Source organism: Podarcis erhardii (genome assembly GCF_964252035.2).
Source record: "Podarcis erhardii genome assembly, chromosome: 2".
Lineage (NCBI taxonomy): Eukaryota > Metazoa > Chordata > Lepidosauria > Squamata > Lacertidae > Podarcis > Podarcis erhardii.
The window spans coordinates 23,208,200-23,235,169 of NC_138498.1; the positions used below are offsets into that span (position 1 = coordinate 23,208,200).

Genomic DNA, 26,970 nt, shown 5'->3' on the forward strand with positions numbered 1-26,970 from the left:
TTTAATTGTGTGTATTTTTTCTGTCTTTTTTATTTTTCCTTTTTTTGTTTTTTGTTTTTCTCTCTTGTAATTTTTAAAATTTGAATAAATATTACTTTTAAAAAAAGGAAAAGTTATTTTACTGGGAGCAGCAAAGGAGAGAGGAAAATAGACGGGACATCTGGGGAGTCGACTTTTAAATTTGTATAGAATTTGTATTGATTTGGTGACAATTTGCCAAAAAATAAGGAAAATCAATAAAAATAATTGGCACAGCGAGTTTGTTTGGACCCTGGGTGAGAATACAGAGGCTGAGAGGAAGGGAGTGTAAGAAGCAACATGAATTGATATTGATTTTTATATATTTGTATATAACAATGTAGCGTGTTTTATGTAGCTGCGTACAGTATTTTTGTAATGTTTTGTTTAAGTTGCCTATTGTTGCTTCTGTTTTCGGTACTGTACACCACTTAGAGATATGTTAATATATATTAAGAGGTATAGAATAATCAATCAATCAATTAATTAGAGGCCATTCTCCAGATGCCCCCTCTGAGAGTGGTTTGGAGGGTTGCACCAAAGAAGAGGACCTTTTCAGTTTTGACCTTCAATACTCCAGCACTGCAGCGATGGAATGCTCTCCCCAGTGAAGCCTGACTGCTGCCAACATTAACATCCTTTCAGCGATAGGTTCGGACAAATCTCTTTTCCCAGGCTTTTGAGGGATTGTGATAATCATGCTTACAGCTCCTTCTCTCTGTGTGGACAGGGAATATTATTTTATTGTTACCTGATAGCTGTTGTATTATTTACATTGCCCAGAGGTCTGGTGCATTAGGCGACTAATAAATTGAAATAATAATGCATCAGTCAACATCAACATAATCAACATTGGTGTTTAATGTGCTGTTGCTTATTCAGTTTCCTTCATGGGTGCAGAAACATAAGGGGAGATCTATTTTTTGTGTTTTAGCAGTGGACATTAATTGGTATACCATATTGTCCTGGCAAAGATCCAAAACCTTTGTATTATCGTCTCCATTGTTGTATTCTTGTTTCCATCAATAAACAACAACAACAACAAAAGTGAAGTTCATTAAACAAGAATCTTGGGGCTCAAAGTCATAATCTTAAAATCAAGAAATTAAATCGAGAGCTTTTAAATAGCTGGGGAAGAGCAGTGTATAACCTGCCACTTGCTTGGCAAATCCACACAATGAAGAAAAACACCCAGAATAATATAAATAGAAATGCACACAATAATAGAAATTTTCCTTCATAAACATGCTGGCTAGAAACATGCCACTATTTTAGGTTTTAAATAGCTCATCAAATGTCTCAGTGATGGCCATAAAATAATTATTCCTCTCTCCTGGAGTAGTCTTCCTTCCTTCCTTTCTTTTACTTTAATTTTTTTTAAAGTTTTTTTATTCAAAATTAAAACAAGACATATTATCCAAAAACATAACATCCTTGTTCCCCCCATTTTTCCTCCCTCCCCACCCCAGAAAACCCAGCCACCCCCACCCCCCGACTTCCCTCAGTTCCAGTCTTTAGTTTCTCTGAGACTGCTGTTTTCGGCATGTTACAAAGTTGTATAGATCCTCAAACTATTTAGTTGATTATTACCAATAAAAAGTTTGTGAATGTTCATTCAAAACCTGCCAAGGAGTCCAGTTCACTTTGTTGCGTCGTCAGGGTTCCAATTCATCCTTAAAGTCACAGTTATCCTTGTCCGTAGCTTATATGTAAGTTTTGCCAGTTCTGCATAGTCCGTCAATTTTTCTTGCCATGATTCTTTAGTTGGGGTTTCTTCAGTCTTCCATCCTTGTGCTACCAGAACTCTCACGGCCGTTGTCGCATACACGAAGATGTTTTTTGGCTTTTTTGGCAGGTCTTTCCCTACAATCCCCAACTAAAATGCCTCGGGGTTTTAAACAAATTTTAAATGGAACATTTTCTTCAATTCATTGTCATATCATTTCCCAAAAAAATTTAATCTTTCTGTTACTTTAAAGGCTTACCTTGTCCACGGCTCTAACAGGCTTCTATGATTGGGTTAATGCATTTAAAAAGCTTGACCATAAGTCAGTTAAGACTAGGAAGTCCAATGGGGCCTAATAAGTCTGTTGAGACAATACATCTCCTGATATTTTTGCTTGCTGCAGTGAAACTATCCATTGCCCAAATGTGGCACAATCTATAGGGTTTTGAAGTAGACATATGGTATGAAAATGTACAGAGGTGGTCTGAGGAAATAACCCATAATGTAATGGTGCTGAAAGGAAAGGAAAAAAACAGACACCTTTTATGCCATCTGGTGGTTGTTAATTGCATTTACTGGTGAAAAGGGTGTACCGTATTTTTTGCTCTATAAGACGCACCAGACCAGAGCAAAAAATATGGTATATAAAATACGTTATCAGCTGCATCACTACAAAACTCGGTGTCATGACAATGTTCAGTATACTTTTCCTATTACCAATCCCATGACCTGCGGTCAAGGGGAAAGGGAATCATGAAGCCTATTGCTCATCCATTCAATGTCTTTTCAGATGATTGTTTTTATTTAGACTGAACGAAGACCAATTTCATGATGTGAGGAAACTTAAGATGCTGAAGGTCAAGACGTAATGGCTAGGATTGCATATGAATCATCATTCCTTTTAATTGTGAACTTGACTGTTGGAGTTCCTGTCAGATTGGAAATTAAATGGAGCCATCATAGAAAATTAGATAGTGGTTTCTAGGGAACTCAGGAGGTATGCAGAAGACATGGAGGAACAGCCTAAGCACCTGCTAAACTTATTCATGTCTGTGGAGAATGTTGAAGGGCAAAAAAGAAGAATGGAGCTGATGGGGTAGGAAAGAGAAGAGGAAACTAGCTTGCTCAAGCCCCTAAAAGTTTTGTCTTTGAGGATTTGGAAGATTTTTTAAAACCTTGCAGTATACAGGGATGTTGCAGGAGGAAGGAAAGGCAAAATGACACATTTCTCGCTTCGAAATCACCAAGTACCCCACCCCCAGGTTCCACGATATAGCTATAAAATGCTTAGATTCAGGGCTACCTTTACTAATAAATCTGAATTTGAATATAAAAAAATTATCTATGTTAGTATCCCCCACTTGCCATTCACTACCTAAATAACTTGTCTGAAATATTTCAGGAGGAATCCAGCCAAAGTTAAAGCACTTCAAAGTCCCATTGGTTTCTAAGACAGAGGACTATGTCTACACTTAACTCCCCAGTGGAAACCAATGGGCTGAAATAACTGCTGATGCTTTTAATATATATCCCACTCTTCCTTCCAAAGGAGTTCAGGACCGCAAACAACAGGATATAAAACACAAAAAAAGTATTTAAAATGTGCAAACTAGCAAAGTGCTCTACTTAAAAGGCTTGCTGGAAGTGTTTCAAGTCCGCACCCTGGACTCAGTTATACATCTGCAAATAAAATGTTTTAAGTGTGTTGTAAAGTGCAATATTACAAGTGTGACATTAGATGGCGATTGTGAGCTATGGCAAATTCGATATATTTTTCAAAACGTTTTTTAAAAAAGCATTTTCACACAGCGTTTTTTATGTGTGCGTAGATTCCACCCCGGTTTGTTGTCAATATATATCATTGTATGTATTACTAGAGGGTACTAGAGGCTTGCCTTAAGAACTAAGAAGAGCCTTGCTGAATCAGACCAAAAGGTTCATATAGCTCTGCACGCTGTCCATACTGTGCCCAACCAAATGCCTTTAAGAACACACCCCTTTGAAGAGACGAAAATATCTGCAAGAAATAGCAATGCCGAAAGAACACAAAATTACATTTTGCGTGTGCTGAAATAGTCATTTTAAATCCACTGAATTGCATAATGGCACCATCTAGTGGGCAGTTCAGTGCAGCTGATCAGACCCTTTCCTTCCATAGCCTTTCACTGCTAATGAGCAAAGGCAGTTTCTCCTTCACTTTCGATTGTGTGGCTGACCAAAATGGGCTGACTGTGGTTCAGCAGTGGCTGTGCTCCTCTAATGATATATATAAATTATTTTCACCCAATGGCCTAGACAAATACATAAGTGTCATAAACTCAAGTGAGTGGGCACCAGTCTTACTTGGGATGAGAGGGGCTTCCACAACAGCAGGCATAGGCAATCTCCAGCCCACCAGATGTTTGGGATTACAATTCCCATCATCCCTAGCTAACAGGACCAGTGGTCAGGGATGGTAGGAATTATAGTCCCAAACATCTGGAGGGCCAGAGTTTGCCGATGCCTGCACAACAGGGATGCCTGTACAACACCCAAGTGCCTGTGCTGACTTGAAAGTCGTTTTCTAAGCAAAACGTCATTTCCTACCCTTTCTCTTCTGTTCTCCTTTTCTTCCAGCTGCACTACAGTCCAGCTTCCCCCTTCCACATACATGCAAAATAGCTGTCTGAGCCAGCAACTCAAGCTACAAAGGGCTGTGCGGGTGAAGCAATGCAGTTTGCATCGGAGGCTGATCTTTCTCAGATCATTTATACAGTACATCACAGTCTGAGATCCCTCACAACTCACTTTCCGAATACTAGGTAGTATGTATGTTTGATCATCAGAACGATCAAGCTTGAATCTGAACACAAGATAAATGTCAAGACTTTTTTTTCTTTCTTTCAGCAAACAGAAATCTATTTCCCCTAAATCAGCTTCCTCATATTTATTGCTCAACGTTATTCAGACAATACTTATTTAGCAGAACCACTGCTTTGAGGATGAAAACTAAACCACTTCTCCATTCTTGTTAAAAATGCTGAAGTGCTTAGTGTTTGTGTGTCTCCCTTTAGTATGTGGTATGAAATATTCCTGTTTTTAGTGGTGCCTATTTCTACAATGCTGCCCATTTGATTAACCTCTTTTTCCTACTTTCAGCTCATTCAAGTCTACCCAACCTGGATCACAGGGGTGGTAACAATGTTGATCAAAAAGGTAAGTTTCTCCTTCAATTTACAGTAGTGAGATTCAAAATGCTATACTAGAATAGATGGTATGTTCAACTATATGTATATAAGATCAGTAAATCATCTTTGCCTTGGCACATTGCAATAATTCTTTCTTACTTAGTGCAATAATTCTACTTTATTTCAGTTACTTACCATATTTTTTGCTCTATAAGACTCACTTTTTCCCTTCTAAAAAGTAAGGGGAAATGTGTGTGCGTCTTATGGAGCGAATGCAGGCTGCACAGCTATACCAGAAGCCAGCACAGCAAGAGGGATCACTGCTTGGTATATCTCATTTAAATTGTTTTAAAAACCCACAACAAACAATATCAAAATAGAAAGGGTCAGCAGGATCCTTCCCACAGGTGCTATTCTAGCACCAATAGCCCTGTGGTGGGGGAGAAGATAGTGAAGGTCAGTGTTTCTCAACTAGAGGACACCCTCAAAGGAGTGTATGAAGCTATTTGGAGGGGAGGGGTGTTTCCAAAAATACTATAAGTGCAAAATTAAAAGTCACAAAATTTCAATCCACTTGGAAATTAAAAAAAAAAAAGAATTGGGAGAGCTAGATTTGAAGGGCTGTGGGATATTTATGTTAGCTAAAAGTGGATGTGGGTTTAAAAAGGTTGAGCAACATTTGTTCTGGTGGAGGAAAATAAGGCGGACTGCCTCCTTCCCTCCCTCTCTCTCTCTCACCTGAAGTCCATCCAACAAGAGAGTTAATGGTATATCACTTGGGGTGAGGGGTGGAGAAGTCCAGCCTATAAGGTCTTTCTTCACCTTTCTCTTTCCTGGAAACCTCTGTGTATCAAACACCAATCTGAGCAGAAAATATAGAATCATCTGTTCAAATCTGATCTAAAGTTTTAATTAAGGCTTACAGAAAAGGAGCTTGTCAAGTAGTGATTTTCTCTATGTGTTGGGTTTTACAGCTATATATTGTGACATTGCTGCTGTTAATTTGTAGCATAGGTTTCAATGTATTTTATGGTTATGTATTTCTCTCTTTTTTGCTGTGAACCACTCTCTGAGTGTATCTGTACAAGAGCAGAATATAAGTGAATTACTACAATTGCTATTGCTAATACTATTCTGCCCAAGCTTTTGATAACTGGTAAAGACCTTGGGGTTGGTTGTGTGCTACACACAAAGATGTACATTAAAGTTCTGACACAGCAGGGATTGTTTCACTTTGGGAAATGTTGATTTGTGAGGGGGGATTTGAAGTAGAGCAGGAGTAAGCAAACTTTTTCAGCAGGGGGCCGGGCCCACTGTCCCTCAAACCTTGAGGGGGGGCGGACTATATTTGGGGGGGGACGAATTCCTATGCCCCACAAATAACCCAGACATGCATCTTAAATAAAAGGACACATTCCACTCATGTAAAAACATGCTGATTCCCAGACCGTCCATGGGCTGGATTTAGAAGGTGACTGGGCCGGATCTGGCCCCCGGGCCTTAGTTTGCCTACCCATGAAGTAGATATACAAGGTGTTCTACCTCTCTTCTCCCCCCCCCCCCCGCTTTACAATGTCCACTCCAACTTACTCCTGAAAGCTGATTCTCCCCCTCTGCAGTGTCTTTGCCCTTATGGAAGGGATGAAGGAAGGCTGGGTAGGGTCAGGATTGGAGTAGAGAAGCACCAGGACAGAATACGTTTGGAGCATTTCCCCTGCTCCAAATCCCCCCACTGCCATTTGGAATTAATGGAATTCACTGACAGAAGACACTTAGATATCTTCCAGAGGCTATCTTATCAATTCATGGTCTAGTGATTTTGATCAGGATGTCTATATGGAAATACCGTGTTCCAAAGGCACTCAATGCCACAACGCAAAAACCAGCTGCTGGGGAGCAGAGCAACAGTGCCCGAATGCATTTTCCAATTCAGCACACAGCATAAAATCTAAGGAGTTGTTTGCTTCTTGACTTCTCATTACAGATGTGCCTGACAATTTCGCTACTTGCTCAGGGTCCAAAGCTGTTTTCAGCATTTGCAGCCATCCAAACGAAACCATCATAGGCGGGAGTGTGATCCTGGTGTGCTACTACTCAAAGACTGATTGGCTGCCAATTAACTACACACTTTTCAGAAACCAGGCCAAGGCTGTGGGCTATGCAACAATGAACAGGACAGAAGAAAGGGCTGTGTTTAACCTCACAGTCATGTCCACCAGCGATCTGGGTGAATATAAATGTAAAGCCCAAAGATTTCATGAAACCCAGTACAGCCGTGGACTCAACATTACATTAAGAGGTATGTGTATTTTCTAATATCTCGAGAGTTCTGGTTTTAGGGTGTGATCTTGAAAAGTGTCAGTTGGGAATCCTCATTGTGTTCTCATCAATTATGAGCTTGCCGTGTTGAGAACTCACAGCTTGTAAGAGCCTGTCATGACAGGTGACATTTGCACCTGAAAAGCCAGTGCGCCCAAATTCAAAAAGAAAGACCTCTGCGCACAGGGCCAGAGTCTACATTTGCCATACGAACATCCATGGCTAAAGAGCAAATTAAAGGTTAAAAGGAAAATGCACTTAAAGACATAAGAATGGGACACACACAAAAAACCAACAACCTGGGACTAAACACCAGCAAAAACCAGGGATTGCCCGGCAGAGCTTTGAATGGAATATGGCTTGTATGAGAACAGTCGTCCCTACTGACAGGCTTAAGGCTGCACCCATGGTTAAAAAACATTGGCTTAGGCTAACTTCCTTTCTGTGAACGGCACAGAGTTCTGCTTATGAGGAAATGGAAGTTTCTTCCCCCTTGCAGCCTCCTCCCAAATCTGTTCCTAGGAATTGGAGAACTATTTGTAATGGTGTGGGAACTGTACATGGAAAGTTGCCAGAATGCCCCCTCTTGGACAAATTTTAAACAATATAGAATCTATTTAGTTGCTGTTGTTGTTTCATTTTACTTAAAAATGCATCCCATTTGGACAGGAACCTCATCCATGTTTACCTAACATCCATATGATTATATTTCTCCCAGTGGCAGAAGAGAAAAAGAATAAAAACTTGGTAGCATACATTGTGCCTCCCTTGCTTCTGCTGCTGTTGCTGCTAGCAGTAAGTGCAGCAATTGCACTGCTGATTCTTCCTTGGTGTAAAGCAAGTAAGTATGACTCTGCTTTACCTATATGAGGATCCCTTTTTGTTGTTTTTTAGACTTTAATTTCTGATATCACACTACTGGCCATCAGTCCATCTGCCTACAACACATTTAACAGTCCTGTGCAGGTTTTTCTATTAGGAAATGTTTAAATGTTATAATTAAAGTTTAGTTTTCTTTCCTGTTTTGATTCAGGGACCAAGGTTCCAAAAATTGTGATGTGCTCTTGACCCATTTTTGAACACATGCCAAAGTGCCCAGTGACCTCTTTGCTTTAGCTACCATCACTGAAAGAGTGCAAAAGATATGAACTGCACCAGTGGCGTAGCGTGGGGGGTGCAGGGGGGGGCTGCACCGGGCGCAACATCTGGGGGTTAGGGTTAGGGGGCGCAAATCCACGGGTTAGGGGGCGCAAATTACTTGCCTTGCCCCGGGTGCTGACAACCCATGCTACGCCACTGAACTGCACAAATAAGCTTGAAATGTTAAGTTCATTAATCTTATTTGAGAGGTTAATTCAGGGGTAGGCAACCTAAGGCCCGTGGGCTAGATGCGGCTCAACTGCCTTCTCAATCTGGCCTGCAGACGGTCTGGGAATCAGTGTGTTTTTACATGAGTAGAATGTGTCCTTTTATTTAAAATGCATCTCTGGGTTATTTGTGGGGCATAGGAATTCGTTCATATTTTCTTTTCAAAATATAGTCCAGACCACCACATGGTCTGAGGGACGGTGGACCAGCCCATGGCTGGAAAAGGTTGCTGACCCCTGGGTTAAATGGTTCCAAACGGTTTTTCCAAAGGGAAACAAATGAATTGCTTTCAGATACTTCACTTCTTTAAACAAATCTGTTGTGATTTGGTGCTCTTTGGTGAAGGTCTTGCACATTTACTCCACCTGGTTTTTAGTCATTTTGGTGTATGCCTACAGAAACCCAAAGTTTCTTGTCTAAAAGCCCCACAACTTCATAATGATTTTTAAGACTGGAAATTAGATTATCAACAATTACATAAAAACATCTGTCTTGAATAGATCCTTTGGATTTCTGCCACCGTTTCTGTCATTTCATCATGAAATTATTTCCTCTTCTTAAGCACCTCTCTGTAAATTCTGGCTTGATATTCATGATATTGGCAATAGCAATGCCACGGAGTGGGCATTTTCGTTTTCTTGAATTAAGGTTAATTCAGCTAACTAGCTTTTAATGTTATTGACATCAGCGGCAGTATCTCAAAGCTTATAGCAGTTAATGTCTGTAGTCAACTGAAACCAGCAACTTTTACCAGATTGGTGCCATGATTATGCACTTGAATGATGTGATATATTCCAAAACACCCCACAGCACAAAAGATGTCTGTAGAGACAAATTTAGCTTATTCAAAGACTCCACAGCAATGACAATCTTATCTAAAGGAGTTGCAATTAAGCATACAGAATCCACCCATCCCCTCCAATATAGGGTTGCCATATTTCAAAAAGCGAAAATCCAGACACAAATGTTGCTGAGCCTTTTATTTAGTTTTGCCCAAAGTTGTTGAACTTTTTTTTTTTAAGGAAATTTGCCAAAACCTACACTTCCAATGAGGGACGCGGGTGGCGCTGTGGGTAAAACCTCAGCGCCTAGGACTTGCCGATCGTCAGGTCGGCGGTTCGAATCCCCGCGGTGGGGTGCGCTCCCGTTGCTCGGTCCCAGCGCCTACCAACCTATAGGGACTGCTTACTAGCAGGAAGGTAAACGGCGTTTCCGTGTGCTGCGCTGGCTCGCCAGATGCAGCTTGTCACGCCGGCCACGTGACTCGGAAGTGTCTGCAGACAGCGCTGGCTCATGGCCTCTAGAGTGAGATGAGCGCACAACCCTAGAGTCTGTCAAGACTGGCCCGTACGGGCAGGGGTACCTTTACCTTTACACTTCCAATGTGGGTTGCCATATATCTGGATTTTACCAGACTCTAAAGCGATTTCTGTCCAGAGACGGCCAAGTCCCATCTATGTCCAGGAAATTCCAGGTGCATGGCAACCCAACATGTGTATCAGAGAATGTAGAAGATTTCCAACACACTCTTTCAGAATTCCCCGTCACTGGGGGCTACAACAACAACAAAAATAAATAAATCAAAAAGTTGCTGCACTTTGCCCAAAAAGGCATTGCTTCCTGGCAACACTCAGCACTCCACACAAGCTAAACTTATAACAAGCACATGATTTTTTTAAAAAGTTGCAGCGTCAAATGCATTTAAAGGCAGGTGTTAGTCAAGGGTGTTAGTTTCACCTGTCTAGGTGGAAAGTGTTTTTGCAAAGCATAGCATGATATATGATATATATTCATTTTTTATTTAATGTATCTTCTAACAACTTAAATAATGGCTTGGATCTCAATGTTCTGAGAGACCATATACTCCCACACAAATGTGCCCAGGGTTTGAGATCTAGGTAAGAGGCCTTTCTCTTGGACCCATCACCCTCCGAGACATGTTGGCGAGGATACAAGAGAGGGCTTTCTCAGCGTGCTGCTGAGGTATTGGGGGAGGGGATGTTATTGGGTTGTTGTTTTTATTTTGATTATATTTTTTGTGGTTTTATATTCTGGTTTTGTTCTGTGAACCGCCCTGAGACCTCTGGGTATAAATTCAATCACATCAAATCAAATCAAATCAAATCAACTCCCTTCCAAGGGAGGCTAGGCTGAACCCTTCCCTGGCAAGACAAACATATTTCTGTCTAGAAAATTCATGGCGCTCCTAAACCTTCTGCGAGTCATGTACCCTAGCACATGGTACACACAAATATTAACTTAAGGTTTGAGGGAACAAGCGCTTCGCATTTGGTTTTACACTCACAAAGATGAAGAGTAAAAAAAACCCATGCAGATTTATTCTGGTGTGCTGACTGTACCGGCAAACTAATTCACAACGAAGCATTTGATAATGAGAGAGCAACCTTTCCTTACCTTGAGTAGCGCTGGTGTGGCGACATCTCTGTGCTTCGGCAGAATCCTTATCAGCTTTTCCTCCTGATAAAAGTGCTTGAGCATCTGACAGACAGCTTTCACAATGTCACTAAGGACCACACGGCAATTTTGAAACCAAGCCTAGGTTGAATTAACTTTCCTCACTTTTCTTTCGCCCCAGATCACATCTGCACTCCACGTTGTTAACTTCGCCTTGAAATGTGTTCTAGGCCAAACAAGAGGCGGCGACATGCATTCTCATGCAATAAGCTTCTTTTTGCCACTGTGGCAATGTGAACTGGGGCCTAGTCATTCTGGTCTCCATGCACCTTAATCCTATTCATAAAGGCCTATAGAAAACCCGGGGTTTAGCAACCTCATAGCCACCTCTCTGGTCCACCGAGCTGCCAAAATTCATCTCGTAAAGCATCGCTTGGTTTTTCCATCTAGGCCCGGGATTTTACCCCTGTTCCTTACTTAGAACAGACCCGCTGAAGTTATAGACATGACTAACTTCGGCTGATTCATTTCAGTTGGTCTTCTCTGACTAGAATGTCACCAGTCAAGAGTAGACAACATGGTGTTAGTTGGGCCACTGGCCTGACTAGGGATGAGGCAGTTTCCTATGTTCCTATGGGTGTGTCCTGGAGAAAGCCTTGAGACTTGTCAAGGGCTGCATTGGCACCCAAGGCCTGAGGTCCCCCACCCATGTATGTAAGACTGGTACAGTGGTACCTTGGGTTAAGTACTTAATTCGTTCCGGAGGTCCGTTCTTAACCTGAAACTGTTCTTAACCTGAAGCACCACTTTAGCTAATGGAGCCTCCTGCTGCCGCTGCACCGCCAGAGCACGATTTCTGTTCTCATCCTGAAGCAAAGTTCTTAACCTGAAGCACTATTTTTGGGTTAGCGGAGTCTGTAACCTGAAGCGTATGTAACCTGAAGCGTATGTAACCCGAGGTACCACTGTATAGCACATTTGTTTGATTGTTAAGTTGAAATGGTTCCGGTATTTAGAGCAAGGGCAGGGAACCTTTTGTTGTAGGCCTCATCCCTTGATCAGGGTGGCATACTGGCAGTGGGCAGGGCCTGTGAAGATTGACCTTACAATTAACTCTTACTGCCACCCACTTTCCCTCTCTCTGCATCTCCCTTTCCACCACCCATCTTTCTCCTCCTTGTACTAGGGGAGGGACAACCTTGGCAAGAACATGCAACCTTCAGAGGGCTTTCTCCCACTTCATCCTTCAATTGCTCATCCGTTTCAGCCCATGCACATTATTTTGTCCATGTCTCTCTGGGCTCCCCCAACTAATAATAATAATAATAATAATAATAATAATAATAATAATAATAATTTATTATTTGTACCCCGCCCATCTGGCTGGGTTTCCCCAGCCACTCTGGGCGGCTTCCATAGAAACCAAAAATACAGTAAAATATCACAGATTAAAAACTTCCCTTAAGATGTCTTCTGAATGTCAGGTAGTTATTTATCGCTTTGACATCTGATGGGAGGGCGTTCCACAGGGTGGGCGCCACTACCGAGAAGGCCCTCTGCCTGGTTCCCTGTAGCTTTGCTTCTCGCAATGAGGGAACCGCCAGAAGGCCCTCGGCGCTGGACCTCAGCGTCCGGGCAGAACGATGGGGGTGGAGACGCTCCTTCAGGTATACTGGACCGAGGCCGTTTAGGGCTTTAAAGGTCAACACCAGCACTTTGAATTGTGCTCGGAAACATACTGGGAGCCAATGTAGGTCTTTCAAGACCCGTGTTATGTGGTCTTGGCGGCCGCCCCCAGTCACCAGTCTAGCTGCCGCATTCTGGATTAGTTGTAGTTTCCGAGTCACCTTCAAAAGTAGCCCCACGTAGAGCGCATTGCAGTAGTCCAAGTGGGAGATAACTAGAGCACGCACCACTCTGGCGAGACAGTCCGCGGGCAGGTAGGGTCTCAGCCTGCGTACCAGGTGGAGTTGGTAGACAGCTGCCCTGGATACAGAATTGATCTGCGCCTCCATGGACAGCTGTGAGTCCAAAATGACTCCCAGGCTGTGCACCTGGTCCTTCAGGGGCACAGTTACCCTATTCAGGACCAGGGAGTCCTCCACACCAGCCCGCCCCCTGTCCCCCAAAAACAGTACTTCTGTCTTGTCAGGATTCAACTTCAATCCATTAGCCGCCATCCATCCTCCAACCAACCACCTCCAGGCACTCAAACAGGACCTTCACCGCCTTCACTGGTTCTGATTTGAAAGAGAGGTAGAGCTGGGTATCATCTGCATATTGATGGACTCCCAGTCCAAACCCCCTGATAATCTCTCCCAGCGGCTACATATAGATGTTAAAAAGCATGGGGGAGAGGACGGAACCCTGAGGCACCCCACAAGTGAGGGCCCAGGTGTCTGAACATTCATCCCCCCCCCACTTTCTGAACACGGCCCAGGAGGAAGGAGCGAAACCACTGTATAACAGTGCCCCCAGCTCCCAGCCCCTCTAGACGGTCCAGAAGGATGTTATGGTCGATTGTATCAAAGGCCGCTGAGAGATCCAGCAGAGCCAGGAAACAACTCTCACCTTTGTCCCTAGCTCGCCGGAGATCATCAACCAGCGCGACCAAGGCAGTTTCAGTCCCATGGTGAGGCCTGAATCCCGATTGGAAGGGATCCAAATGGTCCGCATCCTCCAGGCGTGCCTGGAGTTGTTCAGCAACCACATGCTCAATCAACTGCATTAAATTTGACCCAAATTCGTCACCCGTGACCTAGAGCCAAGAGAAGAGGATGCACTTCACAGGGGAAAGAGAGACCTTCCTTATCAGAAACACATTTTAACCCTATCACTGTATTTTGCTTATATTTCACAGGAAAACAGAGTACAGGCAGCAAACCAGCTGTTGTCTTTTCAGCCCGTCGCCCAAGCAGTGACAACGGTGACGTTTATGATACTGGTAAAGACCGAGCAATTCCATACCCTCCCAACATTTCTCCGGGGGAAATGGGGACGTCCCATTCCGTAATGATAATTTTACTATTTATACCCCACACATCTGACTGGGTTGACCCAGCCACTCTGGAAACCAAGACAAAGTATTCTATTGAAAGAAACAAGATTTGGTTCTAGGAATTCTGACTCTATATGGCAAGGGGAATGAATATTTTACAAATCCTTTCTTGTAACATCCCCACAGGGGGTAGGGGGGTGGAAACACACACAACAAATCTTTTAGGCACATGTTATAAAGGACATTATAGCTCATACGGAAGCAGCACATGATACCCTGCAGTGTGTAGAATGACATGTGCCAGTGGGCCAAACCGTATAGCCAGCTGACTATCAGGAGCTTGTGCAAAGAGCTTTGAAAGCTGGCTGAGAAGAGAGAATAGAAAACAGGACTGAAAAGAGTTGCAGTGGGCCTAATGCTGAAATCATAAGGCTCAAGAACAGGAGAGCCTGAAGATTTATGTAGAGTAGTACCCCCCTGTGTTCCAAAGCCTCACGGTAGATATTTTATGAGGGGCATTCATGGCAACTACAGGTACTTTTCTCATATAAGTGGAACATATTTCTGAAAAGAGCTAATAAGGAACTCTTTCATGTGAAGGAGTAAATGCAAAGAACTGACAAACCCAAACTCTAATAACTCTTTCCTGAAAAGGGATATATAGAAAAGCAATTTTAGCACTTCCAGAAGTACAAAATATGCCCAGTTTCATTCCTATCAATCATTAAAACCTCATCCTGGGAATCATGCAATCGAGAATTGTATTTAGTATTTCCCTGTATCTTAACAGAGATTTAATTTCAGTTTTGTTAAATAGTCCCATCACATTCCTGACCTTTCAAGACCATGGATTTAAGGATGAAGAACATAATTTCTGATTTGAGGCAGAACATATAAAAAATTGAACTGTTTTTGCAGGCCAGAGCCAGAAATGCCAGTTAACTCATCTTTTCACTTATTCTTTCTTGCATTCTATTCAGTATATGAAGAAAATGAGTATTGCAATGTGAAACATAAAACCAAGGAGGAAGACAACAGAAATGGTAAAGTCTATCTTGAATTCCCTAAATAAAGCAATGCTAGGTTGAATACAGGTTTGCCCTCCTGAGTTGGACAATCCTACTAAAGGCAAACTACTATATATTAGGGTATGTGCACTAGTGAGTTACACTAAACAAAGAAATAAGTGAAACAGGACTACCAGCATGCAGCTCATGCACCTTATGGTTAAAAATAATGTCCAAACTCAACCAATATGAAAAAAATTTCAAAACTCCATGAACTTTCATTTAAAAAATTATGTTTTAATGTATTATATATTTGATGTTAGCCGCCCTGAGCCCGGTCTTGGCCAGGGAGGGTGGGATATAAATAAAATTTGTTGTTGTTGTTGTAACACAACTGTTATCTTGTGAAGGATTGCAGCCTTATTATAATGACTGCTGCAAACTGGTATCTCACAAGATGCTGTGCCCTGTTTACAACGAGTTCTTAAGGAATTCTGGCCCTACTGAAAAAGAAACATTTTACATAGAAGAAATGGAGCATTTATAAATAGGCATTGCCCCAGCAAATAGGTAGGAGAAAATTCACATTAAAAATATATTTTAGACACATATTACAAATACCTTTACAGCTCATGTTATAGCAAAAATGTCTTTTAAAAATGCAAACACTTGAAGATACAAGTTGCTATCCACAACTGACACCAAAATTAGCAGAGAATGCACATGGCAAGTACTATTGGATTGCACCCTACATTTTGCAAGTTTAGATGGGAAGGCATGGAAGGTCCCCCACTGAAACCTGGAACTATGCTCCTTCCCTGAATTACCACATGAATGTGATGCTACCTGTAATAGTTATGGAATGGCAGGATATACCAACATGGAAACTGATATGACTAAGGTTATGTACATATTATGTCTTTAAAGCATATACAAAGCACTTGCTCCCTCAAACAGTTCTGGGCACTGCAATTTGTTAAGGGTTGCTGGGAATTGAAACACTGGGAAAGGTAAACTACAGTTCCAAAATTACTTGATGTAAATATTGTGCTTCAAATATATAGTGTGTACACAGCCTTTTGGGGCACAGGTGGTGCTGTGGGTTAAACCAAGGTGCCTAGGACTTGCCGATCAGAAGGTCGGCGGTTCGAATCCCCGTGACGGGGTGAGCTCCTGTTGCTCGGTCCCTGCTTCTGCAAACCTAGCAGTTCTAAAGCACATCAAAGTGAAAGTAGATAAATAGGTACCACTCCAGCAGGAAAGTAAATGGCGTTTCCATGCACTGCTCTGGTTCACCAGAAGTGGCTTAGTCATGCTGGCCACATGACCCAGAAGCTGTACGCCGGCTCCCTTGGCCCATAAAGCGAGATGAGCTCCGCAACCCCAGAGTCAGCCACGACTGGACCTAATGGTCAGGGGTCCCTTTACCTTTGCACAGCCTTTTTTTAAAAAAGTTAAGTTTATTTATTATTTATTCTAGTGATTCTTGGTGGGGATAGCACTGTGCAGTATGCAGAAGTTGTCATCCGCAGATAAAAAGGTACAGTTCCTTCCTCATTATTCACAAGCAACTGGGTTTTTTCAGATTCTCCGATTATGTCCATTTTGATCATGTTTCTGCCTGTAGTGGGTAGGCACAAACCTTTAATTTACTTACTATTTGTCATGTGTTGAAGATAGTACCCTCTTTTTCTCTTAAATGCTAGACAGCCAATTCAGCCACTGGAATGTCCAAAGTTTGGCTGAGACAAAAGCAAGACTTGGTCTCATTTTGTTGTCGTTGTTGTCCCCCCCAATACTCCACTACTTCTATATTACAGACCACCAGAACCAAGCTACGGTTTACAAATGTGGTTTGGAGGACATGCACAAACCATAATTTGGATGCAAAAGAGAGGGATTCAGAACACGTAACGGGAGGAGGAAGCTTATAAAACTGAAGCTCGAGTATTATATCCAAAAATAATTTCTAGTGATTTGCAACGCCTTGGGGAAAAAATATGGAGTGTAGGAAGGAACCACAAACCAAAAGGCATACTACTCTGAGAGTGTAGAAACAGCAGCGAAACCTTCATTTTTTCAGTAATAGATATATATTTTATATATATAAATATATATAAATATATATAAATACATATATATATATATTGCACTCAATTTTTTTTTTGCAGTCACTGCCTTACTCCCCACCTAATCCCTTAAGAATTGTTTTTCATATATTGATTAGATTACCCCACCAGTAGGAAGCTGCCAATTGTTCCTCTAAACCTGACTGTTTCCCAGTAGCTTTAGAATATTCTTCAACAAAGCCCATGTCCGTTTGTTTGTCTTTACAGGACTCTAGTTTGATACCAGTTGTCTTGAGATACTACAGCCAAGATGATACAGCAGATCTAGAACCTTTCCTTTATCTTTTGACAAGTTCAATATTACCTGCTTGCCCCTGCTACACAACCTGATGTTCAGCATTTATTCAAACTGACACAGCAGCAATCAAGGAAGTGGAAAACCACCACCTCACTTCATTGGTTCCAAGTCTCCCCCGCCCCCCACCCATTCAATTACAATGGAGAATGGTTTTGCATATGAACCTGGGACACTTAAGCTAATGTATATTCCAGTTTATGAGAATGCCATTTATATATGCTTATGTTGGAAATGGAAGCAGAATTAATTTGGCTTACAAGTTTAGGATGGGTCCATGTTCAGATGACAGCTGCTCCACTGCACACAAGTCATCCATGCCTATTTCTACTATATAAAAAGACAAATTTATTGATCAACAGTGCACTAATTCCTTTCAGATGAAGATGTTGCTATGTTGTGATAAAATTAAGATCTCCTGGGGTCTGGAAGGCTCCAAACTGCTAGTTATCAAAGGATCGTTATATCTTTGCTTGCCCTCTGCTTCTTAGATGTTTTGTAATGTTACTATGAACTGAAAGCTGTGGCTTTCCATTTGCATGGTTTTGCCTCATCTTATCGCATGATGCAAGAGAGCCCCCTAGCGAACAGAACAATGTACAGTGGTACCTCAGGTTAAGTACTTAATTCGTTCCGGAGGTCCGTACTTAACCTGAAACTGTTCTTAACCTGAAGCACCACTTTAGCTAATGTGGCCTCTTGGTGCCGCCGCCGCGCCACCGGAGCATGATTTCTGTTCTCATCCTGAAGCAAAGTTCTTAACCTGAAGCAATATTTCTGGGTTAGCGGAGTCTGTAACCTGAAGCATATGTAACCTGAGGTACCACTGTATCAGAAAAAGAAGTCAATTTTCCTGACTTTTGTTAGCTACAATCAGGGGAAAGATCCATTCAGTCAGGAAGGAGAGAAATTGTCTTTATTGTAAGCTCAGATGTTTTTAGCTGCTGAAATGTACTTGGTTAAGAAGTCCTTTAATCGGGATATATGCATCATTTCTTTCATTGTGGTGTCTCTGTTCCTTAGCTGGACCACACCATTCTCTAGTGTGGTATCACTGACAAGGATTGTGAAGAGGATACTCATTTCATCATACCTGCAATAAATAAACAACAAGCCTGTGGAACTGGTGCTCTTGTTGTATTCAGTGGCATTATAACAAATTTATATTAGGGGAGGCACATTGAAAGAATCCGCTAGGCATTATGTACTTTAAAAACCAGCACTTTCCAGGAGTTCGCGGTTTTGAAAAGTAACTTACAGAAATATTGCTATAAGGCATTCACTTCTCCTTGGAGGGAAAAGGGTTTGTTTACTAACTGACCTGTTGAAAAGATTTTCAGGATTCAATGTTGCCATTGTTAACCCAAAACCAATTTCACACCAAGTGAGTCACTCAGTACTGGAGCAGATGAAGGTAATGTAGAGGTGAATTTTGCCCACTGTCTCTAAGACAAGACGATGAGGGACAAACTGCGCAGGGCTCCTTCTTTCCCAGCCACCGTTTACTATCCTGTTCATCTCCCACAGGCCACCACCCTGCTATCTCTGTACTTTTAAGGATACAACAGAGAGCATGAACAGCCTTGGTATTCCCATATCTTGCTTTCCCAACCTGAGAACAGCAATAGAAGTCTATACCAATTTGTGAGCCAGTGTAGGAGCCACAAAACAGTCTAGGGCTATAGCATGTTGGTAGGAGAAAGACTGCAGAAGTGTGATGACCCACTGCAAAAGTATTTGCAATGCTAAGATAATAAAAAATAGAATTTCTCAAAAGCAGTTCAAGTATTTTTTTTTAAGGCAAGCAAGACAGTGTACTGAGTATATTGTAACAAATGATTATTAAAACATGGAAGTGAGTCAACCTTGGTCACCCTGTTGAAGGACCTCCACTAGGGTTGCCATATTTCAAAAAGTGAAAATCTGGACACAAAGGTTGTTGAGCTACTTTGGCTAAAAATGAGATTTTGAGCTAATATTAATGAAATTCGTCAAAATCTACACTTTCAGCGATTTCTGCCCAGACACTGTTTACAAGGGCAGAATACCGACTATGTCAGGGAAATTCCGGACATATGGCAACCCTAATCTCTGCAGACAGTGGGACAGTGGGAGCGGGACCTTGCTCCTGCTCTTTAATCCCTCTTCAGCTTTTGTTACCATTGGCCATGGTATCCTACTGGCTCTGGGGAATGGGAATTGGGGGTGCTGTGTTACTGTTGTTCTGGTCCTACCTCTGGGCAGAGTCCAGAGAGCAGCATTGGAAGAGTGCTTTTTGGCGGCCTAATGGTTACATTATGTGGTGCTGCAGAGTACTCTCTTATCGCTAATGTTACGTAATAGCTATAAGAAGCTGCTGGGAGTGGTCATTAGAAGTTTTGGGGAAAGACGTGATCAGCACTATTTCTCCATAACATCTGAATCAGGAGACGTTATGTGGTCTCTGGACCAGTGCCTGGATTTTATATCACAGCTTTACCCCCACGTTGGGCAAAATATTCCTGCATTACAGGGGGTTGGAATGGATGATACTTGTGGTCTCTTCCAGCTCTACAGCTCTACGATCCCATGTTTCTTACTTTGCAAAAAGCTGCTCCAGTGACGACTGCACGGTTTCGAGATATCCAGGCCAAACAGAAATCCCATTTTCTAACAATTCATTGAACAATCCCTTGCACACCTATGAGAAGGAAACACTGTCGGTGATTGGAATGTTAAACTGGAAAACAAACATAGCTTTTTAATTATAATAAATTAATTGACAGCATTAATGATGTAAAAACATTCAAGATACATTCTGGAGGAGAAAGAGCCAAAAAAGAAATCACCTAATGCCAATAATTTAACCTTGGTTCATTTACCTCAAATATATTTGACATTTCCTTGTTTTGGGCAATAGAAATTAACTTAGGAACCGATTAAAATATTTTCCCTCTTTATTTTGTATACAGTTACTCTGCTTCCTAAGCAATTAATGCTAATCCCTAGGATCATCAGCTGTGCAAAGTTTATCCCCAGTACAACTCCTGCAAGAAAGTAATAACTAGGGACAAGATTTATACGTGCCTAAGCAAGTGACTCTGAGAACCTGCACATTTGTGCAATCCTACTTAAGTAATCCATTGGTTGGCGAAACAAGGCCAGTGCCTTTCATAGTAGCTAGGACAAAAAGATTGGATGCAGCATTTGAGCCACATGAACTGAAGCTGTGCTTATCTACATTAAAATTCCTGCATTAGAATAAAATATGCATACCTACTTTCATAGCTTACCTGCCTCAGCTCTATTGTAGGGCCTCTTCCCACATCCAAAGCTACTTTGATTGGCGTCAAACATGGGTGAAGTTTAAGTACCTGAAATGCAAAACAGTAAAAGAGATACACAACCATGAAACATTCCCAGGACTATACAAATCACTGGCAGTATGTAATGTTCATTTTCATTTTTGAACTCATAGGAAATGGAGCCCAAGCCAGGGAATTAACATGGCCAGTTAAGCCTAAGAAAGAGAATGGGAATGTTTACATTCTCAGGACTGCATGCTTCCCCTGCCCTTCCTGTATGGCAAGAATGAGGAGCTTGGCAGCTTAACTCCCATTTTGCTTGACCAGTTTGTTGTGCTGTCTGAACTGATAAAGTGGTTAACATTAGCGATGGCTGGTTACAACTTCTAACAATTGAAGTAGGCTTGCTTAAACTAACCTTAGTTGAGTTCAACTACAGTTCTGGCTGCATATAACACATCAAGCTGCACTTAAGGTAAAGGGACCCCTGACCATTAGGTCCAATCGTTACCGACTCTGGGGTTGCGACGCTCATCTCTGGGCTGCATAAATAGGAGTATAGCATCTAGATCAAGGGAAGTAATAGCGCCACTGTATTCTGCTCTGGTCAGACCTCACCTGGAGTACTGTGTCCAGTTCTGGGCACCACAGTTCAAGAAGGACACTGACAAACTGGAACGTGTTCAGAGGAGGGCAACCAAAATGGTCAAAGGCCTGGAAACGATGCCTTATGAGGAATGGCTAAGGGAGCTGGGCATGTTTAGCCTGGAGAAGAGCAGGTTAAGGGGTGATATGATAGCCATGTTCAAATATATAAAAGGATGTCACATAGAGGAGGGAGAAAGGTTGTTTTCTGCTGCTCCAGAGAAGCGGACACGGAGCAATGGTTCCAAACTACAAGAAAGAAGATTCCACCTAAACATTAGGAAGAACTTCCTGACAGTAAGAGCTGTTCGACAGTGGAATTTGCTGCCAAGGAGTGTGGTGGAGTCTCCTTCTTTGGAGGTCTTTAAGCAGAGGCTTGACAACCATATGTCAGGAGTGCTCTGATGGTGTTTCCTGCTTGGCAGGGGGTTGGACTCGATGGCCCTTGTAGTCTCTTCCAACTCTATGATTCTATTATTCTATTCTATCTCGCTTTATTGGCCGAGGGAGTCGGTGTACAGCTTCTGGGTCATGTGGCCAACATGACTAAGCTGCTTCTGGTAACCAGAGCAGTGCACGGAAACGCCGTTTACCTTCCTGCCGGAGCGGTACCTATCTATCTACTTGCACTTTGACATGCTTTCGAACTGCTAGGTTGGCAGGAGCAGGGACCGAGCAACGGGAGCTCACCCCATCGTGGGGATTCGAACTGCCGACCTTCTTATCAGCAAGTCCTAGGCTCTGTGGTTTGACCCACAGCGCCACCCACGTCCCAAGCTGCACTTAATCAAAGGCAAAAACAAACTTTCTGAACTCAGTAGCGTTTGAACCCGGTGCTTGCTGCTGTTCATTCACTTGGCACTGGAATATGATTTATAATGGTGAGTGAATATGGGCAATATCACCTTTTATAGAAAATTCAATACCCTAATCACATAATGCAATATGATAGGTCACAATTCAACACAGGAATAATGCCCATTAGTTTTCATCTGTGTAGGAGTGACCCAAGTGTTTTAGTTATAGGCTGCCACAGTGTATATTAATTTTTCAACCTCCTAGCTGGCCTGCATATGCATTAAGAGGAAGATCACCTTTCTCTGCAGAGCTTTCTTCCTTGTTGAAGCATTTTCAGCCAACTGCATACCATCACAGAGATATGCTAACACTCCATAGTCCAGATTGCCACTCACAGACAGGATATGAGGAACAACATTCTTCCTCCCATCTCGACCCTGAAGGAGAAAAAACAAAAATGTGCATTTGGCAATCTTTAAAACCCAGGAATACATTCTACAATAAGAAAGATGTAAAGAAGCAGATTAATTTCCATTCATTTGACATGCTGACTCAATAAAAAAAGAGTTCACAGTGATGGTGGGAGAGAAGGGGAGATAGGTTAAAAAGTGTTTCTAAAAGAGCTGGAATGTGTGATGAGCAGAGAAAAAGTGTCTACATATTTCATTTGCTCGTTTCCAATGAAAGAAACACGTCACTCAGCACCTGCTGCTCTCCTGCTTGCCATCTTCATGATAATTCTGCACTTAGTGACTTCAAAGGCACTATGATTGTGGGACTGCTTCTACTTTGAGTCTTGTTGCTCATTTATAGTCTTGAAACTGTCCCCCGGGCAAAGTTTTTATCCCATCTGCTTCACTTGAATGTATATTAGTTAAGCAATGCATGTTGTAAACCACTTTGGGAGCTCTTGTTTGGGACTGAAAAGCTGCCTAGAAATGCTCTTAAAATAAAATAAATTTAATAAAACTTACATGCAAACTGGATTCTTTTCCTGTATACATTTGTAGCAGTTCGTTATCCCCTAGGTTGCTCAGAGTTTCTATGACTTCCTTCCCCCAAGGAAAGTTATAATAGAGATTGCTTCTTCTTCTTCCTTCTTCATCATGATGATCACTACTGGTGAAGCTGGATGGGCTTATTGCAAACTACAGAAAAGTAACAGAAGGATCTATGAATGTACAGATGACATTTATGCCAACTACACAGTGTTTTTTCCTGGTCTAAACAGAAGCATATGCATTAATGTTTAACCTTATTCTCTAGTTGGCTGTCTTTTCACTCTGACAGAAAGTGGCATGTCTGTATATCGGCTGTGGCTCAAGGACAAACGAGGCACACATTTAATGCACAACAACCAGTAGCCACTATGCTGCGGTCACCAATGTGACCCCCACGAGTGCACCCACACCTTTCCTTCCTGGGCAATACAGCATCCCTATCTTTGATGCAATTATGCATGAAATAAGCAATCCATTATAGCCAATAGGATAGGTGTTGCCCACCACAATTTCTCCAGTTTGCTCTCAAGTCCTAACAGGCTGATGATCCCTGCCCTGGGGGAATTATTAGAACTGTAGCAGGGAGCAAGGGAGAAAATTAGCCCTTTCCTCCCCTGCCTAAATCCTGGCAAAAACTGCTTCTTTGGCACAGTGCAGTCAGAAGTTCCACAAACTACTCCAATGCAAGGAATTTAGGCATGCTCTGCCACAGATGGAGTGTATATCAGTGGAGACAAGGTGTGGAGTAAAAGAAACATGGGGAAATTTCAGCTGTAATTTCATGGGGGGGGGTATGTGTGAGGGTGAGAACTTGGCTGATAATTCAAAGCACAGGAGACTAATGCCAACGGAGGTCAGAGGTGACAAGAATACTACCCTAACGTTAGTGGGAAGGAACCATACACAGACTGTGAAAGAAAATGTAGCGAGCTGAAGTATAAAACGCCATCTAGGATTGCAGCAGCAACGACTTACTTTCCTTTTGCTGGACTATACTTTTCGTTTGGAGAGCTTGCAAATAATTCTACGTTAGTTGCCAGTCCAGAAGAATTTTTAGTAAGTCACATGCTTGCATATAGTTGGATCTAATTTTTAGTAACTGCGGGAGGCAGAACTACTTGCAAGTCTAATTGAGGATCTTGTTGGCTTCATATATTTTAAATTAAGCAAATGATTGCTTGAGTGCTAAAAGTGGGTTTGTTCATCATTATTCTAATACTGAGGGCAATGACCTACAGCCTGTTAACCTTCAGCAGCCTCCTTAGGGCATATAAAAATAGTGGCAGGCAATTCACTCTCTTTGTACCTTAAAAGCTTATAATGCAAGTACTGTACTGAATACCTTTCTCCACCACTGGAGACGCTGACGTAACCAGTAGTCCAGCCACTGTCCAGCAGTTCTAGCAGAGCTGTACCACACTAGGGAAGTCATCGTGCTTTCACCTGTTCTTTAAACAACAGCAGGAGGCCATCAAATTAACACTTTAAAACACAAATAAATGGAAGAGATTATTTTTCTCCCAGAAATAGAAGAGACATGCAGAGATAAGCACCTGTGGCCAAATATTCTACCAAAGCCTATTTAGGAACATAAATTACAGTACCTCATGTAATTCTCGTTTTCATTATTTCTTACTGGATGGAAACATACTCCTATCTGAGCAACCCCAAAAGGCAATCTCTTGTTGACCAGTTCCAGGCACTCAATGTATTGCTGTAAGGCACCTATCAATAAATAAATAAATAATAAAAAGGCTTCAGCATTCATAGGAAGTGTTAACAGCTCCTATATGTTAATCTGTTTTATAATGGAAAAGAATCTGGAACATAGACAGCCTAGGGCAAAATTTAGCAACTACACCAAGTAGTGTCACAGCTATACACTACCTTTTCACACAAACTTACAATTACTTTGTTATATACAACTGTACACTGGGTTACTTCTGAGTTTAGTGCTATGTTTTAAATATGTTTTGTATCTATATTTTCAGAGAAGTGTTAAAAAATGTACCCTTTTCCAACTGAAAGTTCCAATATTATAATATAAACATGTGATAGAATAGACACATTCCAGCATGCGCACATTCAGAGATACAAAAACCTTAGCTATATTTTCCAGAGGGGTAGCAGAACCTTAGCTGTACTTGGGGAGTTGCATATCCTGGACCTCTTCTGAAGGCTGGCGGGGGGCGAAAGTCTTTGCTCCCCCCGCCTGCCTTCCCGGGGGCTTTAAAATCGCCCCGGGACAGCGGAGAAGTCCGCTGTCCGGGGCGATCTTAAAATGCTGGCGGGCGGCAGCGCTGCCGCCTGCCAGCATTTTTAAAAAACCCGGGACAGCGGAGAAGTCCTCTGTTGTCCCGGGTTTTTTTAAAATGCTGGGGGTGGGAAGAAAAACCAGACTGTCCCCGGACCTGGTCTGAAGGCGGTTTCCATAGGAACGCATTGATTGATTTTCAGTGCATTCCTATGGGAAATCGTGCTTCGCAAGACGAAAAACTCACAAGACGAAAAAACTTGCGGAACGAATTAATTTCGTCTTGCGAGGCACCACTGTAGAACTTAGGTATGTAGAGAGATCACCTTGCCAACAAAGGTCCGTATAGTAAAAGCTATGGTTTTCCCAGTAGTGATGTATGGAAGTGAGAGCTGGACCATAAAGAAGGCTGATCACCGAAGAATTGATGCTTTTGAATTATGGTGTTGGAGGAGACTCTTGAGAGTCCCATGGACTGCAAGAAGATCAAACCTCTCCATTCTGAAGGAAATCAGCCCTGAGTGTTCACTGGAAGGACAGAGCCTGAAGCTGAGGCTCCAATACTTTGACCACCTCATGAGAAGAGAAGACTCCTTGGAAAAGACCCTGATATGGGGAAAGATGGAGGGCACAAAGAGAAGGGGACGACAGAGGATGAGATGGTTGGACAGTGTTCTCGAAGCTACCAGCATGAGTTTGACCAAACTGCAGGAGGCAATGGAAGACAGGGGTGCCTGGCGTGCTCTGGTCCATGGGGTCACGAAGAGTCGGACACGACTAAACAACAACAACAATGGCATTCTGGAAAGAGAGACAGAGAGCCATACCGTGAAGGAGGCTGTCCCGCAGCACCCCAGACGCCTCCAGCATCTTCCTCAGAGAGCCCAGCACCTGCTCTTTGCTTAACTGGTCATTCTCCAACATTTCTCGAACGCCTCTGGGGCGCAGCGCAAGGAGAGCCTCCGCGGGCGGCCCTTGGCCCGCGAGGGGAGAGCGGCAGAGCGGGCCATCCACCCCCAGCACCTGCTCCCTGGACGTGACCACGGACTCCCACCACCGGGCGGCGAGGTTCTTCCTCAGCTCGACGCCCAGAGGCCCCAATCCCGGGTGCTCCCCGCTCAGGTGAGAGTCCCAGGTGAGTTTCTGGGGACCTTCGGCTCCTCGCAGGAAGCGCCTCCTCTGACACAAGCCCAGGAGCGCTTCGGGAAAGCCGCGGGGCTCCTCGTCGGCGCTGCCGGGGGATGAAGACACAGGGCCCGCAGAGCCGCTCAGGAAACGCCCCGACGACGGCCCCCCGCGCTCTCCTGTCAGGAACCTCTCTCCCTCCGGCCACCCGCGTCGGACGGGCTTTTGGACCCTGCGGAGACCGCAGCCACCGGTGCTGAAGAAGGAAACGAAGCGGCGGGGTAACATGTCTCTTAAGCGCGGCGGCACTCTGCTGGCCCCGCCCCCTTTTTAAAAAAGAAACAACAGGCGGCTCGCTTGCGCCGCTTCTCAGACCCGGTGGAAAGCGTTCACCACTGATCGTCAGCTTGCTTAATTTATT

General features: G+C 42.8%; 2 protein-coding genes across 3 annotated transcripts; one reads left to right on the forward strand and one right to left on the reverse strand.

Moving 5' to 3' along the window:
- Positions 1-4,694: 4,694 nt before the first annotated feature.
- MILR1 (mast cell immunoglobulin like receptor 1) lies at positions 4,695-18,541 on the forward strand. Of its 2 annotated transcripts, XM_081849975.1 has the most exons (9): positions 4,696-4,803; positions 4,883-4,939; positions 6,896-7,210; positions 7,949-8,071; positions 13,874-13,957; positions 14,992-15,054; positions 16,499-16,558; positions 17,355-18,044; positions 18,278-18,541. In XM_081849975.1, exons 1-7 carry the CDS (start codon positions 4,761-4,763, stop codon positions 16,552-16,554), a joined length of 741 nt encoding a protein of 246 aa, XP_081706101.1. In that variant the 5' UTR covers positions 4,696-4,760; the 3' UTR covers positions 16,555-16,558; positions 17,355-18,044; positions 18,278-18,541. The 2 variants fall into 2 exon arrangements, with proteins under 2 accessions (XP_081706102.1, XP_081706101.1); XM_081849976.1 differs by lacking the exon at positions 7,949-8,071 and having other exon boundaries at positions 4,695-4,803.
- POLG2 (DNA polymerase gamma 2, accessory subunit) lies at positions 18,332-26,879 on the reverse strand. The gene is made up of 8 exons (XM_081849777.1): positions 26,252-26,879; positions 24,775-24,895; positions 24,513-24,618; positions 23,144-23,317; positions 22,466-22,606; positions 20,715-20,795; positions 20,022-20,122; positions 18,332-18,535 (listed from the first exon to the last, which is right to left on the reverse strand). Exons 1-8 carry the CDS (start codon positions 26,835-26,837, stop codon positions 18,370-18,372), a joined length of 1,476 nt encoding a protein of 491 aa, XP_081705903.1. The 5' UTR covers positions 26,838-26,879; the 3' UTR covers positions 18,332-18,369.
- Positions 26,880-26,970: the final 91 nt, after the last annotated feature.